The 24545-nt window shown below is 39.1% G+C and overlaps 1 protein-coding gene across 5 annotated transcripts in view; it reads left to right on the top strand.

The window, feature by feature from the left end:
• Positions 1–23262, top strand: part of ZNF510 (zinc finger protein 510) — a 79989-nt gene extending 56727 nt beyond the window's left edge. The window contains exons 1-7 of one of the 5 annotated variants that reach the window (XM_033123578.1): positions 706–1011; positions 3398–3688; positions 4477–4535; positions 17122–17248; positions 17536–17631; positions 19442–19466; positions 19691–19842. In XM_033123578.1, the coding sequence (XP_032979469.1) occupies positions 3619–3688; positions 4477–4535; positions 17122–17248; positions 17536–17631; positions 19442–19466; positions 19691–19706 (393 nt within the window). In that variant the 5' untranslated portion in view covers positions 706–1011; positions 3398–3618 and the 3' untranslated portion in view covers positions 19707–19842. Of the gene's footprint in view, positions 1–398; positions 1012–1976; positions 2119–3397; positions 3689–4476; positions 4536–17121; positions 17249–17535; positions 17632–19441; positions 19467–19690 lie in introns of those variants that run through there. The other 4 variants (XM_033123575.1, XM_033123574.1, XM_033123576.1 and 1 more) reach the window with 4 other exon arrangements.
• The last annotated feature ends 1283 nt before the right edge of the window (positions 23263–24545 follow it).

Raw genomic sequence — 24545 nt, 5'->3', positions numbered from 1 at the left:
ATCAAGGACACTTAGCATACACCAATCATGATCCTTCAACTCAGCTTTAGCTAGCTTACTTTACCCTAGAAAATAGGACCTGCCTTATGAGGAAATCTCTGACCTCCTAGCCAATCAGGTCGTGTTTTCATGGTGCCTCCTCTAATCTCTATAAATTTGCTCTTTGCACAAAATCCCTCGGAAGAGTGCTCCACAGCTTGTTAGGCACTGTAAGCCCCCATTCCATGGATTGTTTCCCCTTGAATAAAGGACATCAAACTCGTTAACTAAATTGTTTTATTTTTGACATATGACTGGTATATCTTTACTTCTCTCGGCAGTTCTGAGTTAAAAGGCACGCTTTTGAACAGTTCAAAAATTTCCCTTTATAAACTCTGTACTACAAAATTTCCAAACACATAGAAAAGTAGAAAATAGTAAAATGAGCATGGCAAATACTCCAGAGGTACAAATTCTTAACATTTTGCTATATTTGCCTTTCCTAGGTATTTTTAAAATTACAAATATATAATACAACGCGAAGTACTTTAATATGCATCTCCTAAAAAAGCAAATTTGCCTGCATAATATCCATGTTGTTATCACAATTAACAAAAGTAACGATAACTTCCCTTAATACCAGTCCATATACAAATTTCCCAAATTGTTCCCAAATGTCTTCTTTTCTCCAACCGGGATCCGATCGAGGACCATACATTGTATTTGGTGGTATGTCCAAGTTTAACCTATAATCTCTCGGGCTGTGGTAGAACCTGCGCTCTAGTTGATAGTACAGATTGTTAATAACATTTTATAACCCCTAATTTTCCCCAGCCCCTACCACTCCCGACAAACACACAATTTGCAAGCGGTCGCGGTGTTTTATGGGAACTGTAGTCTTGAATGTTATGGGTTATCGCGCAGCATTCTGGGAATGGATGTCCTGGGCTTTTCTCTGCGCATGTGCAGCGAGTTCCACTTTCCTGATCCGGCAGTGTCCAGCCTCGCGGTTGCCGAGGATTCGCAGGTCAGGTGAGCTCCTTCCCGATCCCGGACTCCGCGCGCGGCTGTGGGGCCAACACGGAGGTCTGGGGTTGTGTCCAGGGGAAGGGAACAGGAAGTCCCGGAATCTCACTCCGAAAGCGGGACCCCCACTGCCTATCCCAGAGCCAGGCTTGGACGTAGACCTGGGAAAAGCGGGTGGGGGCGGGCCCTAGCCCCGCGGTCTCCAGGGGCGCGGGAGGGGCTGAGTCCTGGTCGGAAGATGCTCGGTGCGGAGGGTGTGGGAGCTGACTGCAGCCGGCCGGGGGACGGGAGTGGCGTGGGGGAACCCTTGCTGGCGGTGGGAGGGGAATGCGCATTTATAAGACTGACCACGAAGCTGACACAAAGCGCGCCCGGGCCTTTGGCCTGCGGTGAGAGGCCGAACTTAGGAGCCAGAAGGACCGAAGAAATTCCGCCTTTGTCACTTGGTCGTGTGTCAGGTTTCCCATTTGAAAATAAGGCTATTAGACAAAACTGCTTTGTGGCGTTGTTCAGAGCCAGAGAAGTCATAACCTGCAAAAAGCATTTATTGAATCAAGTGCTAGTTAATGAGCACTAGTACTAGTTAATAAACCAACGTGTAATGTTGGCTCCCATCATTTGTGGAAGACAACTTTGTTCATTTCATTTAATCCTCACAACCAACCTACTTATAGGTATAATCGTATAAAAATAAGAAAATGGGCTCAGAGAAGTGAAATTACAGACCCAAAGTCACAAAGGTGAGGAATTTGGGAGTAAAGCATTTGCATCCTAGTAAAGCATTTGCATCCCACCGCCAGCAAGAGTTCCCCCACCCCACCCCCCCGCCCCCCTGCCGGCTGAAATCAGCTCCCACACCCTCCGCACCAAGCATCTTCCGACCAGGACTCAGCCCCTCCCGCGCCCCTGGAGACCGCGGGGCTAGGGCCCGCCCCCACCAGCTTTTCCCAAGTCTACGTCCAAGCCTGGCTCTGGGATAGGATGCAAATACAGATATGCTTTACTCCCAAATTCGGACTATTCCTAAATCCTACCTACCTAGAACCCAGCGTTGCATCTTTCACAGCAATAGCAGAGTGATTTGCACCAAATTCCCAGGACTGTGATTGTCAAGTGAGTGTGAACTGAATCTCACTCTGTGACAAATGTTATTTATTCTGGGATTTCTGACATGTCTGCAAAGCCCCTGGGTAAGACTACGGCTCCTGGCACCACCTACACTGTCCAGGTTCTGTGCCTTCAAGGGGTTCAGTATGATATTCTAGTGCAGTGCTGTCCAAAAGAAAGATAAGGTGAGCCACATATGTAATTTTAAATGTTCTAGTAGCCACATTAAAACTAAAAAGAAACGTGAAGTTAATTTTAAGAACATACAGTAGGTCCTTGAATAGCAGCGTTTCATTCAACAGTGTTTCTTTTTAATGTTGATGAGGGCCAAAATACCGGTTCCTGGCAGAGCTACTGTGTGGAGTTTGCACGGTGGGGTTCTCCCCATCTCTGCTTGGGTTTTCTCTGGGGACTCCGGTTTTCCCCTGCATCCCAAAGATGTGCACATTAGGTTAATTGATGTATCTATATTGTCCCTGTTTGAGTGAGTGTGGGTGTGTGTGAGTGCAACCTGCAATGGAAGGGTGTCCTGTTCAGGGTGGGTGCCTGTCTTGCACCCTGAGCTGCCAGGAGAGGCTCTGGACAGTTGATACCCTAAACCGGAATAAGCAGGTTAGAAAATCATTGTGTTGTTTTTATTAATCTTTCTTAAATATATCTATAGCGCACATTTATTTCAGTGTTTAGTATTAGAAGTGTTTTGGATCCTTATGTTGAAGTTTGGTGATGTTTTTATGACCAGAAATATGCCATAGGAACTTAACTCTTGTGTCTATCAATTAGCCTGTGATAAAATTGGTTTTGTTATATGTCATTTCACTTAAAGCTGGTTTCCAAGAACCTATGGATGACATTAAGTGAGGACTTACCGCATTGTGTTTCTTAGTATATCCAAAATGTTATTTCAACATGTGGCACGAGTCACATTTCAAGTGCTCAATAGTGGGATGTGGCTCGTGGTTACAATAATTAATAGAACAGTTCTAATAAATTCCAAGAGAATCAGGTTTAACACCCTACACCAGTGGTTCTCAACTAGGGAGATTTTGCTCCCTAGAGGACTTTCACAAATGTCTAGAGATGTTTTTGGTTGTCACAACTGGAAGGAGGATTGCTACTAACACCTGGTGGTAGGGGCCAGAAATGCTGCCGGATATCCTACAATGCACAGGACAACCCCCCCACGATAAAGAACTATCCAGCCCAAAATGTCAGTACTGTACTGTTGAAATTGAGAAGCACTGCTCTCAATGAAAGTTTCAACTAAAATGAATTTGTTTCCTAGGCCTAAATCTCAGCATCTCTGGAACAAAGCAGCTCTTGTGTGGCAGGAAGGAGAGAGCCCTACAGACAGGGCTCCCACCTGGAAGAACAGCCCATCTGACAGGGACCACCCTCACCAGAGCTTCCGAACAGATGCAGGAGAACCCAGAAAGGAGCAGGTCCTGATTTGCTCCGACAGAAGCAGTTCTGAATCATCTTGTCCAGAGAGAGCCAGACTTGGGGATGTCACCACACCCAGAAGCCATCACAGGCTGTGTGACAGTGGAAACTGTAGACCAGCTTGCTGAAGGCGGTGAGCTGGGGTTGAAAGGCCTGGGTGGCTGTCAGGCTGCACAGATAAAGCCAGAGCCAGAGCCAAGGAAATCCTGTCTTCAGTCCTTAAATAGCCCCTCATTTTCTTCATTCTTCCCTCTTTCCAGATTCTGAGCCATTCTCATACCCTGTCCATCACAGGTGGCATTTAGAGATATGTTAACGCTTCCTTTGTCTTGAATATATAGCATCCGTAGCATGATAATATGTATAGGAAGGGACTTCTATTTCCAACTCTTGAAACCCTAAAAAAAAAAAATTGAATCTTAGATGTATGTTCCCTGCTCACCCAGGATAGAGCTAGGAGCAAAGCACAGGGCTATTCATTCTGTCACAGGTTAAGTCACTAGAAGTATCTTATTAAAAGTCTTTTTGAGAAATTGCAACAAATTAGAACAAAAAGATTTGAAAATATTTAATCATTAAGCATCTTAACTTTTTTTGGTCAGATTTCTGTTGATTTTCTCAAGGTGTAAATGTTAATGCTGTCTTAATTTTTTGTTAGTCAGAGAGTATATACATTTTTAAATGAATAGGAAAGTAATTTACAATCACCCAATGAAAAACAGCAAGGTTACATCCATGCAGTCATGTCAGAGATGTACATATTCACAAGTGCTGTCTCTATGTGGTGCTTTGTGCCCCTTCTCAAGGGTCAACAGAACATTTTCACATAGGGAGGCCTTTTCCCCAGCTGGTGGGATGAGGTTTTTAGACAAGTGAATACAGAAGCTGTGTTCGTGACTGTTCCTCTTTCCTTACCCCCAGCTTATCCATCACAGTTCTCTACACTCTCCCAAGAGCAGCAGAAAATGAATATATCCCAGGTGAGTTATTTATTAACACCTTTTTTATAACAGATTTCATAGATGGTTAAGGAACCATACATTGACATGGAAATATAGAAATGTGCCAGCATCATTCAAGGAAGATGGAGAAAAGCAGATGAATAGCACAGCAGAGTTGTCTCGTGGGTAGATGCAGGTCCTGTGATGTTTACAGATTTTCCAAAGTGCAGCTGCAAATTTCTTCCTGACTTTTCTGACGCCATGGCAGAGAGTCAGATGGATAAAATTAGTTTAAAGGTTTGCATTGATGAGAAGTTTAAACTAAACATTCTTTATGGAATCTGTAAAGTCATCAAAGTCAGGGAAAATGTCTTTGTTGATATTCATGTAGGTGATAGTATAAATCTTTCCAATAACCACTCTTTTCAGTAAATGCGGGATGTTTGCACTTTTTCCTCAGTGGAAGTAGAGGGCATATTGCCAAAGCAGGACTTTTGTTAATACAGTTGTTTGGGTAGCTAAAACAGAAGTGGAGGTAGACATTTTTCTGATCAGCCTGCTGATTTCAGGAATAATACTTAAGACTAACTGGAGGTCGGCATGAATGACCTATATGTTCATGTCCTTAAAAATATCTCTCCATAAATATTTCTCTCAAGTACCTGTCATAAACAAGGTGTTCAGCAGATTGTTTAAAGTTCTGTTCTCTGGCAGACGTTGCCACATTCCATATACACTTGAGTCTACTGCATGAGGCCTTGATGTCTCATCTGCCTGTGACCTGCGCTCACCGCGTGACCTGATTGGGTCAAGTCCAGTGGGTCTTGCCTAGTCCTTCCTTCACTAGACCTGTGAGCAGCGCCTGACGGCCCCAGCATTCCCTCTGGAAGGTCTCCTATGTGAGTGTCTGTGACCCTCCTCTGCTGTGGCCCTGCCTCTTGTTTCTTACGTGGAGTCCTCTTCCTTCTCTTGCCCTTTCACATGTCTCATCCACAAGTTCCTATTCCTTCTCACTATTCTAACTAGTCTTCTTGAGTCATTTCATCCGTCTCTGGTTTTAACAATGAGGCCTTTGCTAGTTCTCCCAAATGTGGCTCTGCAGCCCACCCTAACCAATGGCATTTTTTGTGTTGATGGAAATGAGCTGTATCTGTACTGTCCAAAGCAGTGACCACTGGACACATGTGCCTGTTTGGCATTTGAAATGTGGCTTGTGTAACTGAGGAGCTGAATTTTTAGTTTAGGTTTTAAATAGTCATATGTGCTTAGTGGCTACCTCATTGGACATAGTTGGCTCACCATCTCTGTGCAGGTGTCTCTAGCTCAAGGGATTCAAAGCAAAAGTAACATTTATAGCCCTTCCCAAACTCCTCCTCCTCATCTCCCCCCGTTCGTTGATAAACACCCTTCAGCCAGATACCCGAGCCACAGAAGCGGGATGCATCCTTGGCTTCTCTTGCTCTCACACTCAACTTCTGCCACATCTGGTCGGTAATCACGTCTTGCTACTTTTCCATTTGTGTTGTCAAAGATAATAGCACTTTTACATGGTCCAACCTAATGTATTTTAAATACATTTCTCTACTTTATTCCTCCCCGTTCTTTCATGGTCTCACGACTGCACTGTTGGAACAGCTTCTTTACTAATCCGCCCCCCGTTTCTCAAGCACATCTTCCCCAGGGGTTATTATCTAAATGCTGATGAGGTAATGTCTCATCTGTGTGTAAGTCACCTTAGTGGCTCCTTACCCCATCCAATAAAATTCCCAATTTCTCATGATCAGTTCAGGCTTTGGAGGCATCGCCCCTCCCCATTTCTTCCTTTTGCATTATTGCCACTCTGACTTTTTTGGTATCTGTTTGTTGGACAGCCAAGATGTTTGAGGAAATTGACGTGCTATAATTATGGCTTAAACAGTACAGATACTTTTCTTTCTTAATAGTGTTCACTATCTACTGGGAAATACGACATTAAAAAATTCAGTATATAACTTTATTCTAAAGCAAAACCGAACCTCGTTTAGTTTCTTAGATACATCCTACTGTTCCTGCCTCCACCTCATATCACATTCCCATTGTCGTCTCCAGACTGACCGTTAGAATCTTACCCTCATTCTGTTCACCTGATGCTATGGACTCATTTGGGTCTGCCATTCTCCCCCCTCAAATTCGTATGTTGGAGTCCTAACCCTTAATGTTACTGTATTTGGAGATAGGGCTAAGTAATTAAGGTTAAATGAGATCATAAGGCACCGAGGCAAAGGCCACTTGAGGACACAATGAGAAGGTGGTCATCTAAGCCAGGCAGAGAGCCTCACCGGAACCCAGCCATGCTGACAGCCTGATGTGGACTTCCAGCCTGTACGGCTGTGAGGACATAAATTTCTGTTGTTTAAGCTGTGGTATTTGGTTATGGCAGTCCCTGCATCTAAGACACTTGGCTCTTTTTTCTTTTTCTTTTTAATTGTGGTAAAATACAGATAGCATAGTTTACCCATTTTTGAGTGTAAAGTTCAGTAGTGTAAAGTACATTCTTACTGTTGTGCACCCAATCTCCAGAACTGTTTTCATCTTGCGGAACTAAACCCATTAAATAGCAACTCTCTATTCTTTCCTCCCTTCAGCCCCTGGCAGACACCATTTTACTTTGTGTCTGAATTTCATTAACATAAGTAGAATCATAGAGTATTTGTCTTTTTGTGACTGGCTTATTTCATTAGCATAAAATCCTCCATAAAGTTCATCCATGTGGTAGCAAGTATCAGCATTTACTTCCTTTCTAAGGCTGAATAATACTGCATTGTAGGTATACACCATGTTCTATTTATCCATTCATCTGGTGATGGACACTAGATTGCTTCCCCCTTTTGGTTATTATGAAAAATGTTGCTATGAACATAGGTTTACAAATACCTCATCAAGACTGCCTTTAATCCTTGTGGATTGTCTTGATTCTGTTGCTTTATAGTTAAATGATTGATGCATGGGTTTATTTCTAGACTCCCATTTCTATTCTGTGGATCCGTATGTCTGTCTTTATGCCAGTACTACACTGTCTTGATTGCTCTTGCTTTATATAGTTAAGTTTTGAAACCAAAAAGTACAAGTCCTCAAACTATGTTATTTTTTAAGATTGTTTTGACTATTCAGGGTCCCTTGTAATTTCACAGGAATTTTGGGATCAACATTTCTACAAAAAAGCCATTGGGATTTTTATACAGATTTCACTGTATCTGTAGATCACTTTGGGGAGTATTACTATCATAACAATATTAAATCTTCCAATCCATGAACATAGGATTCCTTTCATTTGTAGGTCATCTTTAATTCCTTTCAGCAATGTTTTCTAGTGTTCAATGTACAGGTCACTCATCTTCTTGGTTAAATTTACACCTAAGTGTTTTTTTTAATTCTATCGTCAATGGAATTGTTTTCTTAATGTTTTTATTGTTCATTGCTAGTGTATAGAAATACAAATGGTTTTTGTGTGTTCATCCTGGAAGTGGGCTGAATTTGTTTATTAGCTCTAACAGTTTTTTGTGGATTTTTTAGTATTTATATATTATATGTATTTATATATTGGATCATATAGTTTATGACAAGAGATGGTTTTACTTTTTTCCTTTTCAATTTTGATGCTTTTTTTTTCTTTTTGTTGCCTATTTGCTGTGGCTAGAACTTCCAGTACAATGAATGGAATTGGTTAAAGCGGGTATTCTTGTCTTATTCCTGATCTTTGGAGTAAAAATTCTTGTCCTATATATAATGTTGTATAGATGTTAGTTATGGATTTCTCGTAAGTGCTTTTTATTGTGGTGAGGAAGTTCACTTCTATTCCTAGTTTAAATTTGAGTGCTTTTATCATGAAAGGGTATTGGATTTTGTTAGATACTTTTTCTACATCAATTGAGATCATCATGTGGTTAATTTCTTTCATTCTATTACTATAGTGTATTACACTGGTTGAGTTTTCCTTTAAGGAACTATCTTTCATTCCTGGGATACATCCTACCGGGTTATAGTAAATAATCATTTTAATATTCTGCTAGATTCAGTTTGCTAGTATTTTGTTGAGGAATTTTACATCTATATTCATAAGGAATATTGATCCTTAGTCATCTTGTGATTTCGTTGTCTGGCTTTGCTTCAGAGTAACTCATAGGATGAGTTAGGAAGTATTCCCTTTTCTATTTTGGGGAGAGTTAGAGAAGGATTTGTGTTAATTCTTAAATGCCTGGTAGAATTCACCAGTGAAGCCATCTGGTTCTGGGCTTTTCATTGATGGAGAGGTTTTTAATTATAGATTCAGTCTCCTTTATATGGATCTATTCAGATTTTCTTTTTTTAAGTCAATTTTAGTAGTTTGTATGTTTCTAGGAATTTGTCCTTTTCATCTAGGTCACCTACTTTGTTGGTGTAGAGTTGTTTATAGGACTCACTTATAGTCCTTTTTATTTCTGGAAGATCTGTAGTAATGTCCTCAGTTTCATTTCTGATTTTAGCAAATTTGAGTCGTCTTTTATCTTAGTCTCCCTAAAGATTCATCAATTGTGTTGATCTTTTCAAAGAACCAACTCTCAGTTTTGTTGATGTTATTGTTTTCCTGTTCTTTATTTTGTTTTTCTCTGCTCTGATTTTTTTATTTCCTTCCTTCGCTAGTTTTGGGTTTAGTTCACACTTATTTTTCTAGTTCCTTAACATATACAGTTAGGTTATTGATTTGAGATCTTTTTAAATGTAGGTGTTATAGGTATAAATTTCTTTCTAAGCACTGCTTTATCTGTATCTCATAATTTTTGGTATGTTGTTTTCATTTTCAGTGTCTCAAAGTATTTTCTCATTTCCCTTGTTATTTTTCTTTGATCTTTTGGGTGTTTTACAAGTGTGTTGTTTCATTTTCACATATTTTTTAATTTTCCGGTTTCTCTTCTCTCACTGATTTCTGATTTCATTCTATTATGGTCATAGAAGATACTTTGTATGATTTTAACCTTTAAAATGTATTGAATTGAGGTGATGACTTCGTAAGTTATGTAAATGTGTAATCAGTATGTTGTACAATTGAAACTAATATAATACTGTATGTCAACTATTATACAATTGAAAAATTTTTTAAATTTTAATTTAAAATAATAAAACTTAAAATAAAATGTATTGAGACTTGTTTTATGGCCTAACAAATGGTCTATACTGGAGAATGTTCCATGTATACTTGAGAAAAATGTTTATGCTGCTGGTGTTGGCCTACATGTTCTTGTAGATATCTTCTTGGTCTAGTTGATATAGAGTGTTGTTCAAGTGTGCTTTTCCAATGTTAATCTTCTGTCTACTAGTGCTGTCCATCATGAGAGTAGAGTATTAAACTCTCTAAGTATTAGTGTTGAATTATTATTATTATTATTATTTTTATTTATTTATTTTTAACTGGGGAATACTGGGGAACAGTGTGTTTTTCCAGGACCCATCAGCTCCATGCCAAGTTGTTGTTCTCAATCTAGTTGTGGGGAGCGCAGCTCAGCTCCAGGTCAAGTCGTCATTTTCAATCTAGTGGACGGTGCAACTCACTGGCCCATGTGGGAATCGAGCCGGCAACCTTGGTATTATGAGCACTACGTTTTAACCACTGAGCTAACTGCCCGCCCAAATTATTTTTTTTTATCTTTTCAAGTCAGTTCTGCTAGTTTTTTTTTTTAAAGATTTTATTGGGGAAAGGGAACAGGACTTTATTGGGGAATAGTGTGTACTTCCAGGCCTTTTTTCCAAGTCAAGTTGTTGTCCTTTCAATCTTAGTTGTGGAGGGTGCCATTCAGCTTCAAGTTGTTGTCCTTTCAGTCTTAGCTGTGGAGGACGCAGCTCAGCTCCAGGTCCAGTTGCAGTTGCCGTTTCTAGTTGCCATTTCTAGTTGCAGGGGGCACAGCCCACCATCCCTTGCAGGAGTCGAACCGGTAACCTTGTGGTTGAGAGGACACACTCCAACCAACTGAGCCATCCAGGAGCTTAGCGGCAGCTCAGCTCAAGGTGCCGTGTTCAATTTTAATTGCAGGGGGCACTGCCCACCATCTCCTGAGGGACTCGAGGAATTGAACTGGCAACCTTGTGGTTGAGAGCTCGTGCTCCAACCAACTGAGCCATCCGGGAGGCAGCTCAGCTCAAGGTGCTGTGTTCAATCTTAGTTGCAGGGGGCGGAGCCCACCATCCCTTGCGGGACTCCAGGAGTTGAACCAGCAACCTTGTGGTTGAGAGCCCACTGGCCCATGTGGGAATTGAACTGGCAGCCTTCGGAGTTAGGAGCATGGAGCTCTAACTGCTTGAGCCACCGGGCCGGCCCAATTCTGCTAGTTTTGCTTCACGTATTTTAAAGCTCTACTGTTAGGTACATGTATATTTATAACTGTTATATCTTCTTGATGTATTGTTCCTTTTACCATTATAAAGTATCCTTCTTTCCATTCTTTTGTGTGTGTGTGTCTCTCTCTCTCTGTTTTTGGTCTTAAAGTCTATTTTGCCTAATACTAGTATAGGCAATCCTGGTCTCTTTTGGTTACTATCTACATGGTATATATATTTTACCAGTCTTTTACTTTCAAATTGTGGTGTCTTTGAATGTAAAGTGTCTATTGCAGACAGAATACAAGTATAAGTAGATCACATTTTTTTAATTGATTCTGCTAATCTCTGCCTTTTAATTCAAGTATTTAACTGTTAACATTTAATGCACTAAGTAGCATTTACCCTCCATTTAGACATTTGTTTTCAGTATGTGATTTTTTTCTACTTCACCATTTTTGCCTTCTTTTGTGTTAGATCAATATTTCCTAGAATACCATTTTAAATACCTTGTTCTTTTACAACTTTTTTTTTTGTTATTAGTGGTTACCTTGTTGATTACAGTGAACATCTTAACTCTAACAGTCTTATTCAGATCAATACCATCTTAATTTCAATAGCATACTAAAACTTTGCTCTTTTATAGCTGCATTCCCTCCTGACTCCTTTGTGCTGTTGTTACTATTATCCAAATTTTTTCATCCATTGTATGTATACCAACAGATTTCTAATTACTGCTTTATGCAGTTGTCTTGAAATCATAAGGAGAAAAATAAATACAAATACATTTATAGTGCCTTTTATATTTTTACCTGTGTAGTTGCTTTTACCTACATTGATTTCTTCTCCATATGGATTTGAGTTATTATCTAGTGTACTTTCATTACAGCCTTTATGACTCCTTTATTAATAGTGTACTACTGGCATATTTTCCCAGTCCTTGTTTATCTGTGAATGTCATAATTACTTCTTCATTTTTGAAGGATGGTTTTGCTGAATAGTGAAGGCTTGTTTAACAGGCTTTATTTTCAGCACTTTAAGAAACATAAAGTGCTGAAAATAAAGCCGATGAGAAATCAGTTATTAATCTTATTTGGGAACCTTTGGAAGTGATGAGTCACTACTCTTGCTGCTTTTAAGATTCATTCTGTCTTTCAGTGCTTTTTGCTTTCTCCTTTCTACCTACTCCTGTTATGTGAATGTTGCTACTTTGATTGTGTCGCACAGGTTACTAAAGATTTTTGTTCATTTTCCTTCATTTTTTTTTAATGTTCTGTTTTCAGATGGGATCATCTCAGTAGATTTATATTCAAATTGGCTGATTCTCCCGCCTACTCAGATCTGCTATTGAGCCCTCTAGGGAATTTTTCATTTCAATTGTAATACTTTCAACTCCAGAATTTCAGTTTGCTTTTCTATCACATATGTAATTTCTGTCTCTTTATGGATGTTGTTTATTTGGTGAGACGTTGTTCCCTTACTTTGGTCCTTTAGATATGGTTTCCTTTAGTTCTTTCTACATATTTAAAATAATTGATAAAAAGTATTTGTCTAGTAAGTCCAATGTCTGGACCTCCTCGAGGTCAGTTTCTACTGTTTCATACAACAACAAAAAAAAACTTTTTTCTTGTGTATGGTTCTTGTGTATGAACCATACTTTCTCATTCGTTTGCATATCTCAAATTTTAGTTCATAACTAGACATTTAAAATATAATGTAGCAATTTGTAATGAGAATCTCCCCCACCTCAGCTGTTACGTTTGTTCAATGACTCTTTTGAACTAATTCTGTAGAGTCTGTATTCTTTGTAATGTTTGGCCACTGAAGTCTGCTCTATTAGCTAAGTAAGTCAGCTAGTAATCGGACAATGATTTCCTTAAATACCTGTAATCGATAAGTCTCCAAACTTTGCCAAGTTGCTCTGTGTGTATGAAGGCATGCCTTCACCAGTTAGCCTGGCATTTTACTACTCCGTATTAAGCCTTCACTTTTCTTGCAGTCTCAAGGTTAATGAGAGGATGAGAGGTGAGCATGTAGTGCCGTCTCAGATCTTTCCTGAATATACACAAAGCCCAGAACATGTGTGTGACCTTCCAAATTGCCAGTGATATGTCTGAGCTTTTCAAAGCCCCTTTTGGATAGCTCACTCTCCAGCTTTTCCTTTTAAGCTTTTTGTTAGAATGTTTTCCTTAACTGTATAAATTACCTGACATAGCCATGATGGTAAACAATATCCTGTGATTGTTTTCTTTTTTTTTCGCAGATTTGTGAAAGCAAGTGAGTGAAATGTGAGAAATAGAAGTTTTTGTTTGTTTGTTTGTTTTTTAAGATTTTGTATTGGGGAAGGGGAACGGGAACTTATTGGGGAACAGTGTGTACTTCCAGGACTTTTTTCCAAGTCAAGTTGTTGTCCTTTCGGTCTTAGTTGTGGAGGGCGCAGCTCAGCTCCAGGTCCAGTTGCCGTTGCTAGTTGCAGGGGACACAGCCCACCATCCCTTGCGGGAGTCCATCTGGCAATCCTGTGGTTGAGAGGACGCACTCCAACCAACTGAGCCATCTGGGAGTTCAGCGGTAGCTCAGCTCAAGGTGCTGTGTTCAATTTCAGTTGCAGAGGGTGCTGCCCACCATCCCGCAAGGGACTCAAGGAATTGAACTGGCAACCTTGTGGTTGAGAGCCCACTGGCCCATGTGGGAATCGAACCGGCAGCCTTCGGAGTTAGGAGCATGGAGCTCTAACCGCCTGAGCCAACAGGCCGACCCTTTTCTCTTTTTTTTTTTTTTTTTTTTTTTTTTTTTAAATAATGACATGCTATTTGCAGTGGGTGAACTTTGAGTCAAGTCAGATGAAGATAACCTTATGAGTGAGGTCTTCCAGGGAACCACCAGATAGGTCAAATAATGAGAGTTCTCTGGAAATGGGGCTTATCTTCTAATTTAACTTGTCTTAGGCCTGAGGACTTGGGTCTCAGCAGCATTTTGGTAGTATCTGCTCTTGCTCTTCTCCTACGGCAATGGGATCCCACCATTGGCTTCAAGCTATGTGCTTTGATGCCTTTTCTCTTACACGTTAAGTATTCTGTAGTGGAGATATACAAGGTGGCTGTGAGTGGATTTAAGCAGTGACAGTTCTTCCCCTTCACTAGCCAGCAGAAAGGGACTTCCTCTGAATTGTCCCCTAATTATCTCTGTGACAGGATGGGTTCCTGGAGAAAAATCCCACAAGGTAGAGATCACCCATCTGTGATACATACCACCTCCCCAGGAACTTCACACTCACATTTGCACACACACGGGCTTTAGCAGGTTGCTCAAATTTTTCTAGCTTTATCTTCCTATTGTTTTATATGGAGTTTGGTAGCATTAAGCAAATGAGTGGGGTCCTGATTCTCCCTAGAGGTACCAATGTCTTCTGATTTCAGATTGTATGTTTTTTTTTTTTTAATTAAAGCTTATTGGGGTGACAATTGTTATTAAATTACATAGATTTCAGGTGTACAATTCTGTAATACATCATCTATATATCACATTGTGTGTTCACCACCCAGAGTCAGTTCTCCTTCCATCATCATATATTTGATCTCCCTTACCCTCATCTACCACCATCCTCCCCCCTTACCCTCTGGTAACCACTAAACTATTGTCTGTGTCTATTCAGATTGTATGTTTGCCATGCAGTTTCATTTCTCTGATGAGTTCAAAAAGACATTAATTTACAATTTTCCCAGCTTTGTTCTTGTTATACGGCTGTTAATACATGTACCACATAACAATGTTTTTGGTCAATGACAGACTGCATATATGATGGTAGTATACCACACAGCCTAGGTGTGTATAGGCTATACCGTCTAGGTTGCGTAAGTGCACTCTGTGATGTTCACACAATGATGAAATCACCTAACAATGCACTTCTCAGAACATATCTCCAGTGTTAAGTAGTGCATGTCTGCATTGTTCTTTCAGTTCTCTACATCTCTGAGTAAAACTTCAAAGCCATACTGTATGATTGTAATTTTTTCTAATTTGGTGACACTTTTTGTTTTTTAATATGTAAAGTGCACAAGAAAATAATTTATATTTCAGTTAAGTTGGTTAGTTACATCTTCTGTATCAGTGGTCACCAAACTTTTTATGTCAATGTCAGATAGTAGGCTTTGTGGGAGATAAAAGTCTCTGTTGGAACTACCAAACTCTATAGTTGTAGTCTATAGTAACCATAAATAATACATAAACAAATGGATATAACTGTGTTCCAATAAAATTTTATTTATAAAAAAACCAGTAGTGGGCCACATTTGGCCTCTGGGCTGTAGTCTGCTAACTCCTGTTCTAAATCCCGTTTGGTTTTTTTTCATTCTGCTTGTCCTGTGAGTTACTGAGAGAGTTGTGTTAAAATCATTAATTACAACTGTGTATCTATCTCATTTCTGTTAACTTTTGTTTACATATAGTCAATTCTTATTATTCTCAGTCACCACAAACACTGAAATTAGCAAATACTGAGTCCTTCCTCCTAGGGGAAATAATAGGGTTAGGTTCCTGCAAGCCTCTTTTGAACAACTAATCTGTACAGAACATTGTTTAAATGTGTTTTTGTTTAAAACACCTTATTTAATATTGTTGATGTATAATCTAACAGTCAACAGCACCATAATTAATGCTTCAATACAGCTTATCTAACACCCTTGTTTTTTCCATAAGGCATAACAAAACCTTGCACTTAGGAACATAACAGCACTTCTGCACTACACAGGGGAGCCATTTTAAAAAGTGAAATCACAAGAAAAGTGCAAAAAAAAGTGCTAAATAGATTGCAAAGGGACACTTGTTTACAGCATGACAGCTGAAAGAAGAAAGCAAGGAATTATCTTGTTCAACCTCAGCCAGGAAAATGGGTATTGGGCAAATTTTTTACCATTCTGTGAATGTCCGCAAAATCATGAGTACTGATTTTGAAGTTACAAGTAAATTTTAGTGAGTAGGTAAATTTGCAAATACAGAATCTGAATAAAGAAGATTGACTGTGTTTGGAAGCTACTGTGTTTCCCTGAAAATAAGACCTAGCCAGACCATCAGCTCTAATGCGTCTTTTGGAGCAAAAATTAAATTCTTATAGTAAAATAAGACCGGGTCTTATGCATTATAATGTAAGACTGGGGTCTAATATTAATTTTTGCTCCAAAAGACGCATTAGAGCTGATGGTCTGGTTAGGCCTTATTTTCGGGGAAACAGTATATTTTCAAGTGCATACCAATTTGTGTTATCTTCTGTTAAAAGGACCATTTTATCATATTGTTATTCATTATGTTTTATCATTCTTACCTTCAAAATGTTTTTCATGTTCATCTTAACATAACCACATCGACTTTCTTTTGGTTAGTGACTATGTATGTATCTTTTTCATCCTTTTACTTTGAATCTGGACATATCCCTCTCTATAAATTGTGTTTTCCATGTTTTTATGCTGTCAATCTTTAATTGGATCGGTTAGTCCAGAAGTTGACAAACTTTTTTTCTGTAATGGGTCAGGTAGTACATATTTTCAATTTTGATAGTTTTAAGATCTCTTATGGAAGTACTAGGCGCTGCTGTTTTCGGCAGAAAAGTAACTATGGACAATACACAATGCTTGAGTATGTGTAGTTGTGTTCCAATAAAACTTTATTTTACAGTGGCAAGCTGGATTTGGCCACATGTCATAATTTTCTGAGCCCTAGCCTAGAGTATGCCTAGGGTAGTGTATTTGGGTATGGGATAAAAATTGTAGGAAATTTATTTATTTGTTTGCTGAAAAAAATTTAAGCAACAAAAGCTTTACTAATATGCTTATTTATAGTACATGTACATAACTCACAAATATATACAAATTAAGTTACAAACATTTTTACTAATTGAGTAACTCCAAAGTATAAGAAAATGAGGGGACTGCTTCAGTTAGCTCAGTTGGTTAGAGTGTGAGCTCTCAACAAAAAGGTTGCCGGCTCAATTTCCACATTGGATGGTGGGCTGTGCCCCCTGCAACTAAAGACTGAAAACAGCAACTGGACTTGCAGCTGAGCTGCGCCCTCCACAACTAGACTGAAGGACAATGACTTGACCTGGAGCTGATGGGTCCTGGAAAAAACACACTGTTCCCCAATAAAATTTTTTTTAAAAAAGTAAAATTAGATCCAAAATAGGCATACTTATTTTCATTTGTTGTTTTAAGCTCTTTACAGTGAACAAGAATTGTTATCTTAGGTATTTTCTGTGTCACCTAATTCTAAACCCTTCAAATTGAACAGAAATGTGCTGTTACAGGCCTCAGTGACCTTCAAGGACGTGACTGTGGAGTTCACCCAGGAGGAGTGGCAGCGCCTGGGCCCTGCTCAGCGGGCCCTCTACAGAGACGTGATGCTGGAGATCTACAGCCACCTCGTCTCCGTGGGTGAGCAGATAAGCATTTACCTTTGTAAATAAGAAGGCATTTCCTTTTAACATCCCAGTACACATGAATACTTTAGATTTTAATGTTATTTACTTTTTAACTCAGGAGTATAATAAAATAACTAAGTCCTGTTGAGGAATAGAAAGAATGTTTGTGTTGTCAACTCCCAGTGATAAATTCAAATGAGGACCTTCAGGTTACTGTTCCTGAAGCTGTATTTTTTTCCATTTTTGGAGATCAAAAAGCTTGTCATCTAGTCTAAGTATGCCATTGTTCTGTATTTACAGGAAACTGCATTTACAAACCAGGGGTGATCTTTAAGTTGGAGCAAAGAGAAGACCCTTGGTTCTTAGAGGAAGAAGTCTCAAACCAGAGCCACCAAGGTGAGTTACTGAGCACTAGCAGACAGAATTCTGCTGGGGCAGTTAGACTCCAGAAGGGCAGGTTTGAGGTGAACACCTCTGTATTTCAAGACTTTTCTTAAAAGGCCCAAAGTCACAAAAAGTACCAGTCAAAAGCAAATGATTAATAAACTTGACTAAATTAAAATTGAGAACTTTGTTCATAAAAGATACCATTAAAAGGATGAAAAGACAAACCACAGAGTAGCAGAATATATATATAGTACAAGTAACCTAGGAAGGATAAGCTTCCTGAAAATGTAAGAACTTTGGCAAGTCAATGTAGGAAAAGGTAGCAACCTAGTTGAAAAATAGGTGAAAGACTTTGAACAGGAACTTTCAAATGGCCATTAAATCTTTGAAAATGTGTTTAATCTCTTTAGTTTTTACAGGATGCAAAAAATATGTAAGTTGAGATAAAGAGACAATGTATGATAATGTAGTGAGATTAACAAATATAGCAATGCCAAGTCCTGGTGAAGATGTGAAATATTAAAGACCCTCATTCATTGACTGAAAATGTAAACTGGTAAAACCACTGTGGAATCTGGAGAATGTTATCAAATCAAGTTGAAGTTTTACATACTTTGTAACCAAGTGATCCTTTTCCTAACTGTATTCCCTATAGAAAGCCATGATTGTGTTCTCTAAAAGAATAATTTGGCAATATTATTTTTGCCCCAAATTGGGCTCATCAGCAGTAGAATAAATAAATAGTTGTATTCCTTAAGGGAGAATTATAAAGTTACATAAAATCTTATGCAGTGATTACATAATATTAAACAAATGAAATAAACATATTAAGCAAACGAAATAAAAAAATATAAATATGCATGTATAATTAAATACACACATCAGAAACAGGCAAAACTCAGTTACATTTTTAGGAATTTATATATTGGTGATAAAACTACAATGAAAGTCAAGGGAATGATTACATAAATAGTAAGAGAGTGGTGAACTCATAAGCATGAAGAAGTTGTAAACTGGCAGGGTTGAATAGGGATTTTTGCAGAGTCATTTGTGTTCTATTTCTTGGCCTGGTTTCTAATTCCATGAGTATTTACTCTATACTGTTATATTACACATAAGTTTTATGCAGATATAAATTATTTTATGCTTAACAAAGAGTTAAGAGATGATCCAAAGTGGATGATATTTACAACTCATATAACCTGTAAAGGATGGGCATCCAGAATACATAAAAATTTGTACCTTTCTTAAGTGTCATCTTCGCAGTAAGGCTTTCCATGATACCCCATGTAAAACTGCATCACTCATATCAAATTGAAATGTGGAAATTTAGGATGAGGTGATCAGGGTCACTTATTATTCAGTTTTGAAAAATGGAATAAACGGTACCACAGCCAGAATTAGGCAGTGACTCTAATTTATTTGCAAGAATGGATTTTTCTTTCATCAGTTTTACACTGTAAGATGGGTTAGATCCTGAGCTATAAATGTCTTCATTTAATCATGAGGCAGTTAGTGATATCAATTTGATGTTGAATGGAAACAAGGTATGATGTCAAATTGGATGCAGACTCTTGAATATTCTACCAATATAGCCTAGATAATGTAGGATCTATCCTGCAATTTATTTCACAAACCAAACCCTTCCCATTGGGCCTAGCCCATAATGCTGATTATCTCCTAATTTATTTTATTATTCTACATAAGTTTATAGTCCTTTTTGTATTCATCCCATTATCTGGTTCTCCTGCTTCTCCTAAAATACCACTCCTATAAACGTTTAATTTCTATTTTCCTTTTCTTTCACTTCTCCATCCAGGTAGGAAAATCCAATTTATCACAATGTAAGTACAGATAGATATTTATTACCAGTTTACCCTCTCCTTTTTGCTATATCAATATTATCTTTTAAAGGAGAGTGACTGTGTATATATTCACACACAGACGCAAGGTATTTAATCCTGAGCAGCAAAAAACTGAAATGCAACATAGGCTATATGTCTATAAGCCTGACTCTCATAAGAAATGTAAAGATTCATAAGATGTTTACAATTTTTCTCAATTTTAGAACATTACAGAGATGATGGTCTGATCAAGGGGAACAAGAAAATCAAAGCCAAACACTTGCAGCAAGTTACATTCATCAATAATAAACCTTTGACTAGAGAAGAGGAAGTTTTGGGGAAACCATTTAATCTGCACATAGCTTCTGTTTCTTCACCAAAAATGTCCTGTAAATGTGACTCATGGGGAGTGAATTTACAAAGTATTTCTCAGTTCATCATTAATAATAGAACCTATTCAAGAAAAAAAACAGGTTGCTGTAATGTCTGTGAAAATTTGCCTTTCAAAATTAACTTTGAGAGAATTCATATTGGAGAGAAATGTTGTGAATGTAATAAAAATTGGAAAGCCTTCAGTTATATGGAAAATCTTCCTGAGCATCAAAAGTGTCAAAGTTTGGAACAGTCTTTTGAATATACTGTAATTGGAAAAGCCTATGATGAAGCTGCTTGTGTTATACATAAGAGTACTCACACAGGAGAAAAATCCTGTAAAGATGATGATTCTAGGGAAAACTGTGGTAAGACAAATTTCTTTGACCACAAAAGAACTGGGACAAGGGAGAAACATTCTCATTTTAATCAGTGTGGGAAATCCTGTGAGAAATCAGCTGTCAAGGAATACAGTAAATTTAACATGGCTGTGAAACCCTATGAATGTAATGCAAGGGGGAATAATTTCAACAGGTATTTACGTCTCACTCAACCTCAGAGAATTGTCACAGAAGAGAATCCATTGGTATGTAATGACAGAACACAAACTGGGGATAGAGCATTTGACTATCATGAAAATAGGAAATCCTACCAGACATCAGCCAGCAAAGTACACCAGAGAACTCACTCTGAGGTAAAACCCTACAAATGTAATGAATGTGGGAAATCCTTCTGTCAAAAAGGACATCTCATTCAACATCAGAGAACCCACACAGGAGAGAAACCATTTGAATGTAATGAATGTGGAAAAACTTTCTCCCAGAAGTCACACCTCAATACACATCAGAGAATTCACACAGCAGAGAAACCCTATAAATGTAATGAATGTGGGAAAACATTTGTCCAGAAATCAACCCTCAGGGGACATCAGAGAATTCATACAGGAGAGAAACCCTATAAATGTAGTGAATGTGGGAAAACTTTTGTTCAAAAGTCAACTCTCAGAGTTCATCATAGAACTCACACAGGGGAGAAATCCTTTCAATGCAATGAATGTGGAAAAACTTTTGGCCAGAAGTCAAACCTCAGAATACATCAGAGAACTCACAGTGGTGAGAAAACTTATCAGTGTAATGAATGTGAAAAATCCTTCTGGCGAAAAGACCATCTCATTCAACATCAGAAAACGCACACAGGAGAGAAACCATTTAAATGTAATGAATGTGAGAAAACTTTCGCCCGGACATCAACCCTCAGAGTGCATCAGAGAATTCACACTGGGGAGAAACCATTTAAATGTAATGAATGTGGGAAAAAATTTGTCCGGAAGGCAATACTTAGTGATCATCACAGAATTCATACAGGGGAGAAACCCTTTCAGTGTAATAAATGTGGGAAAACTTTTGGCCAGAAATCAAACCTCAGAATACATCTGAGAACTCACAGTGGGGAGAAATCTCATGAATGTAATGAATATGGAAAATTGTATAAGAAGTCAACCCTAAATATACGCCAGAGAATTCAGGGAGGGAGAAAACCCTGTTGATATAACAACTAAAGGAAATCCTTCTGGCTAAAAGACTAACCCAGTTGACATCAGAAAATTCACACGGGAGAGAAACCATACAAATATGAATATATGAAGAATTTTGTCGAAAAGGCAACCCTGAGAGTATATGAAAGAATGGGTGCAGGTTTATGTTTCTTTTAAGGTACTATGGAAAGCCCTTTTGAATGATGTCATGCCTATTAGATAACACACATATCACACAGGCTGGTAGTCCATTAGGTAGGAAGAATTTCATTTTTCCTCCAGGCACATAGGTAATCTAATTTCCCAGTCTCCCTTTCATCTAAGTGGGACTTTGTGACTGGCCAGTGGAATGTGAATGCTCACATTATATGCCACATCCAGTTCTAAGAAAAGACTTCCTTGACTACCAGGCTGCTGTCAGGGTAAAATGGAGATGACTTTCCAGGGTGCCATGCTTTAACATGGCATAGCACAGGGTGCCTGAAATATGTGAAACAAAATTCTCTTCCACATCTTTATTATTTGAACATTTTATGAGCAAGAATTAAGCTTGTATTCTGTTGAGCTCTTACATGTTTGGGTGTATTTCTGCACATAAAAGCCTTCCCTCTGCTAGGGAGTCAGAATACTACTGGATAAGCCCAGCTTTTATCAGCCACAGGGTACAAACCTTATTAGAGGGTTACTATGTGAAAGAGTCCCTCAAAGCTCATCAGAGAATTCCTACAAAAGACATCCTTTCAATATAATAAAGTAGGTGGTACCACCTGATACAGGGCTTTGGGTGAACCTAAAAAGTTAGAAGGTTTTGTGGAGGTTTTTTGGATGAATGGTGAGCAGCCATCAAGCAACTAAAATAAATGTGGCTTAATGTCATGAAGCCACTCTCCCTCCACACCTCATGTTACCTCCATGTACCCCAATCTCAGCTGCTTTAAGGGGAAAGAAGTTTTCCTGTCTCCAGAGGGTACCCAGAGCCTTTACCACAGACCCAAGTATTCTGGGAGACTTCAAGGAAGGGAGGGACTCAAGCTTTTATGATTCTATGGGATACAGATACCCAAGTTAACATCAGTTTCCGTGGAGGCACAGGGCACTAGATTTAGCTCAAGTTGTTAAGGCAGGGTTTACAATAGGGAAGAGAAATGGATGTGACCTTATGAATAAATGGAGGCTCTTTGTACCAGTGAACTGTATTGTGGTTATTTCTACATCTAAAAGTATAGAAGTTAATGTTTTATACTATACTCCCTCTTCCCAAAAGACACAGAATTGTCCCAATAAGGAAGAGTTGCATGTAAAGAAGATAACTTTGAGGTCCCACAGCCCATAATGGCTATTTTGGACTTCGAGTGTGTGACTGATTTTGTTGATTGGAATATATGGCAAAAGGAGGCGCCCTTGGGAGTGGAGAGGAAGGGTGGTTTGACTTGATGCCCTGACAAGGCTACCAAGTATAGTCCTTTTTAGCTTACTCAAGCTCTTTTACACTGGACACCTGACTCACCTCTGACTTGATTTGGAGGTGTGTCATCTTAACCAACTAACAAGATGGAAAAGACTTAAGCCCTCATGTGTGAAATGCACATGGTATATTCAATAATACAGCTGTCCTGGTCCCAGCAGTATCTCAGCCAATCATGAAATAGTAGCAGCTATCCTTTAGGAAAGTTATCCCCCATTTTGCTCCCTAAAGCAAAGCTGCTGGTTCAGTAGAGCCCTAGATTCATAGAGGTTGCTCTTACTGGGCCTGGTTTCATTGATGGTTTGGCTAGTTGAGATTACTCAGATGCTGTGAGTACCGTGTTTCCCCGAAAATAAGACTAAGTGAAAAATAAGCCCTAGCATGATTTTTCAGGATGCTCGTAATGTAAAATAAGCCCTACCATATTTCCCCGAAAATAAGACTGGGTCTTATATTAATCTTTGGTCCAAAAGACACATTAGGGCTTATTTTATATTACAAGCATTCTGAAAAACGATGCTAGGGCTTATTGTCCGGTTAGGTCTTATTTTCGGGGAAATATGGTATTCAATCTCAGTGCCATTAAGCAGACCCCAAAATTGATGTGTTCTCAACTTTAGCCAGTATTCCCTTTTGTCGCATCCTGCACGACGAGAGCTGTGGGGAGCAAGAATGGCGGCGCAAGGTTAAGAAAGACAGCAGCCAAGAACAGAGTGCAAGCGGGGCCAAGGGACTCAAGCCTCAAGGGTTGAGCCCTGAATCGGGCCAACGCATAGCTTTTATTAGTTAACTGAGTAAGTCAAGTTTGTTAATCTCAAGATCTGTGAATCTCATGCATCATACTAGGAAACTGATTTAAACCAATCGCCCTTGCCCGCAGGCAGTCAAAACCTGAGAGCCCCAGGATGTCTTGTAATGGTGATATGTGCCTCCCAAGGGACAAAACCTTTATGCAGAAATAGATGGAGAGCACAATGTTGAGTCACTTCCCCTGCAGGTTGTGGGAAGGAATGCAGCCACAAAGGCAGAAGCTCTCCTTAGACGGGGGAAGGTGGGGGGGCTTTGCCCACCTCTATCGACCCCGTGAGTTCTCCAGATGGTCCCCATGCTACTGTGCCTGGCTTAGGTCGTTCCCCCCCTGGGGAATCTTACCCATCATTGGCTAACCAGCCATCCTTTGGGGCCAAACAGGAAGACATAAGGTGTAAGCACAAAGGTGAAGCAATGTCCCTGGAAGGATTAGTCTCACAGACTCTTCTTTCTTTTTAGGGTAGGCACAAGGGGACAGACCGGTAGGCTGCTGCATGGCAACACCGTTTGATGAAATTTGGTGTGTTTTTATTGATTCTTGGGCTCTTATTGTGCCTGTTTGACATGCCACTTGTAACACTACAAAATGACAAAAGCACCCCTCTTTGGTGCTGCAAATTGGGGAAAGTCATAGCTGCTGAGCACAATATCTGGGTTGTTTAACTAGATGTCCATGGTAAGAAACACTTATTCTCTGACAAAACTGACTGGAATCACCTTACTGATCAAGCCTTCATTACCCTGACTGCTACTATTGCTGCCTAGATCAATTGTCATACTGACACAGCAAAACATCCACCATCATACATCGGATATAAAGGAAAGGTCTCTATTCAGTGCTTCATTTGATGTAATTTGATTTTAGAAGCTATAATATTTTTTTCTGGATTAACAGCTA

Source organism: Rhinolophus ferrumequinum, chromosome 12 (genome assembly GCF_004115265.2).
Source record: "Rhinolophus ferrumequinum isolate MPI-CBG mRhiFer1 chromosome 12, mRhiFer1_v1.p, whole genome shotgun sequence".
NCBI classification, from domain to species: Eukaryota; Metazoa; Chordata; class Mammalia; order Chiroptera; family Rhinolophidae; genus Rhinolophus; species Rhinolophus ferrumequinum.
This window is presented reverse-complemented; position numbering and strand designations above follow the sequence as displayed.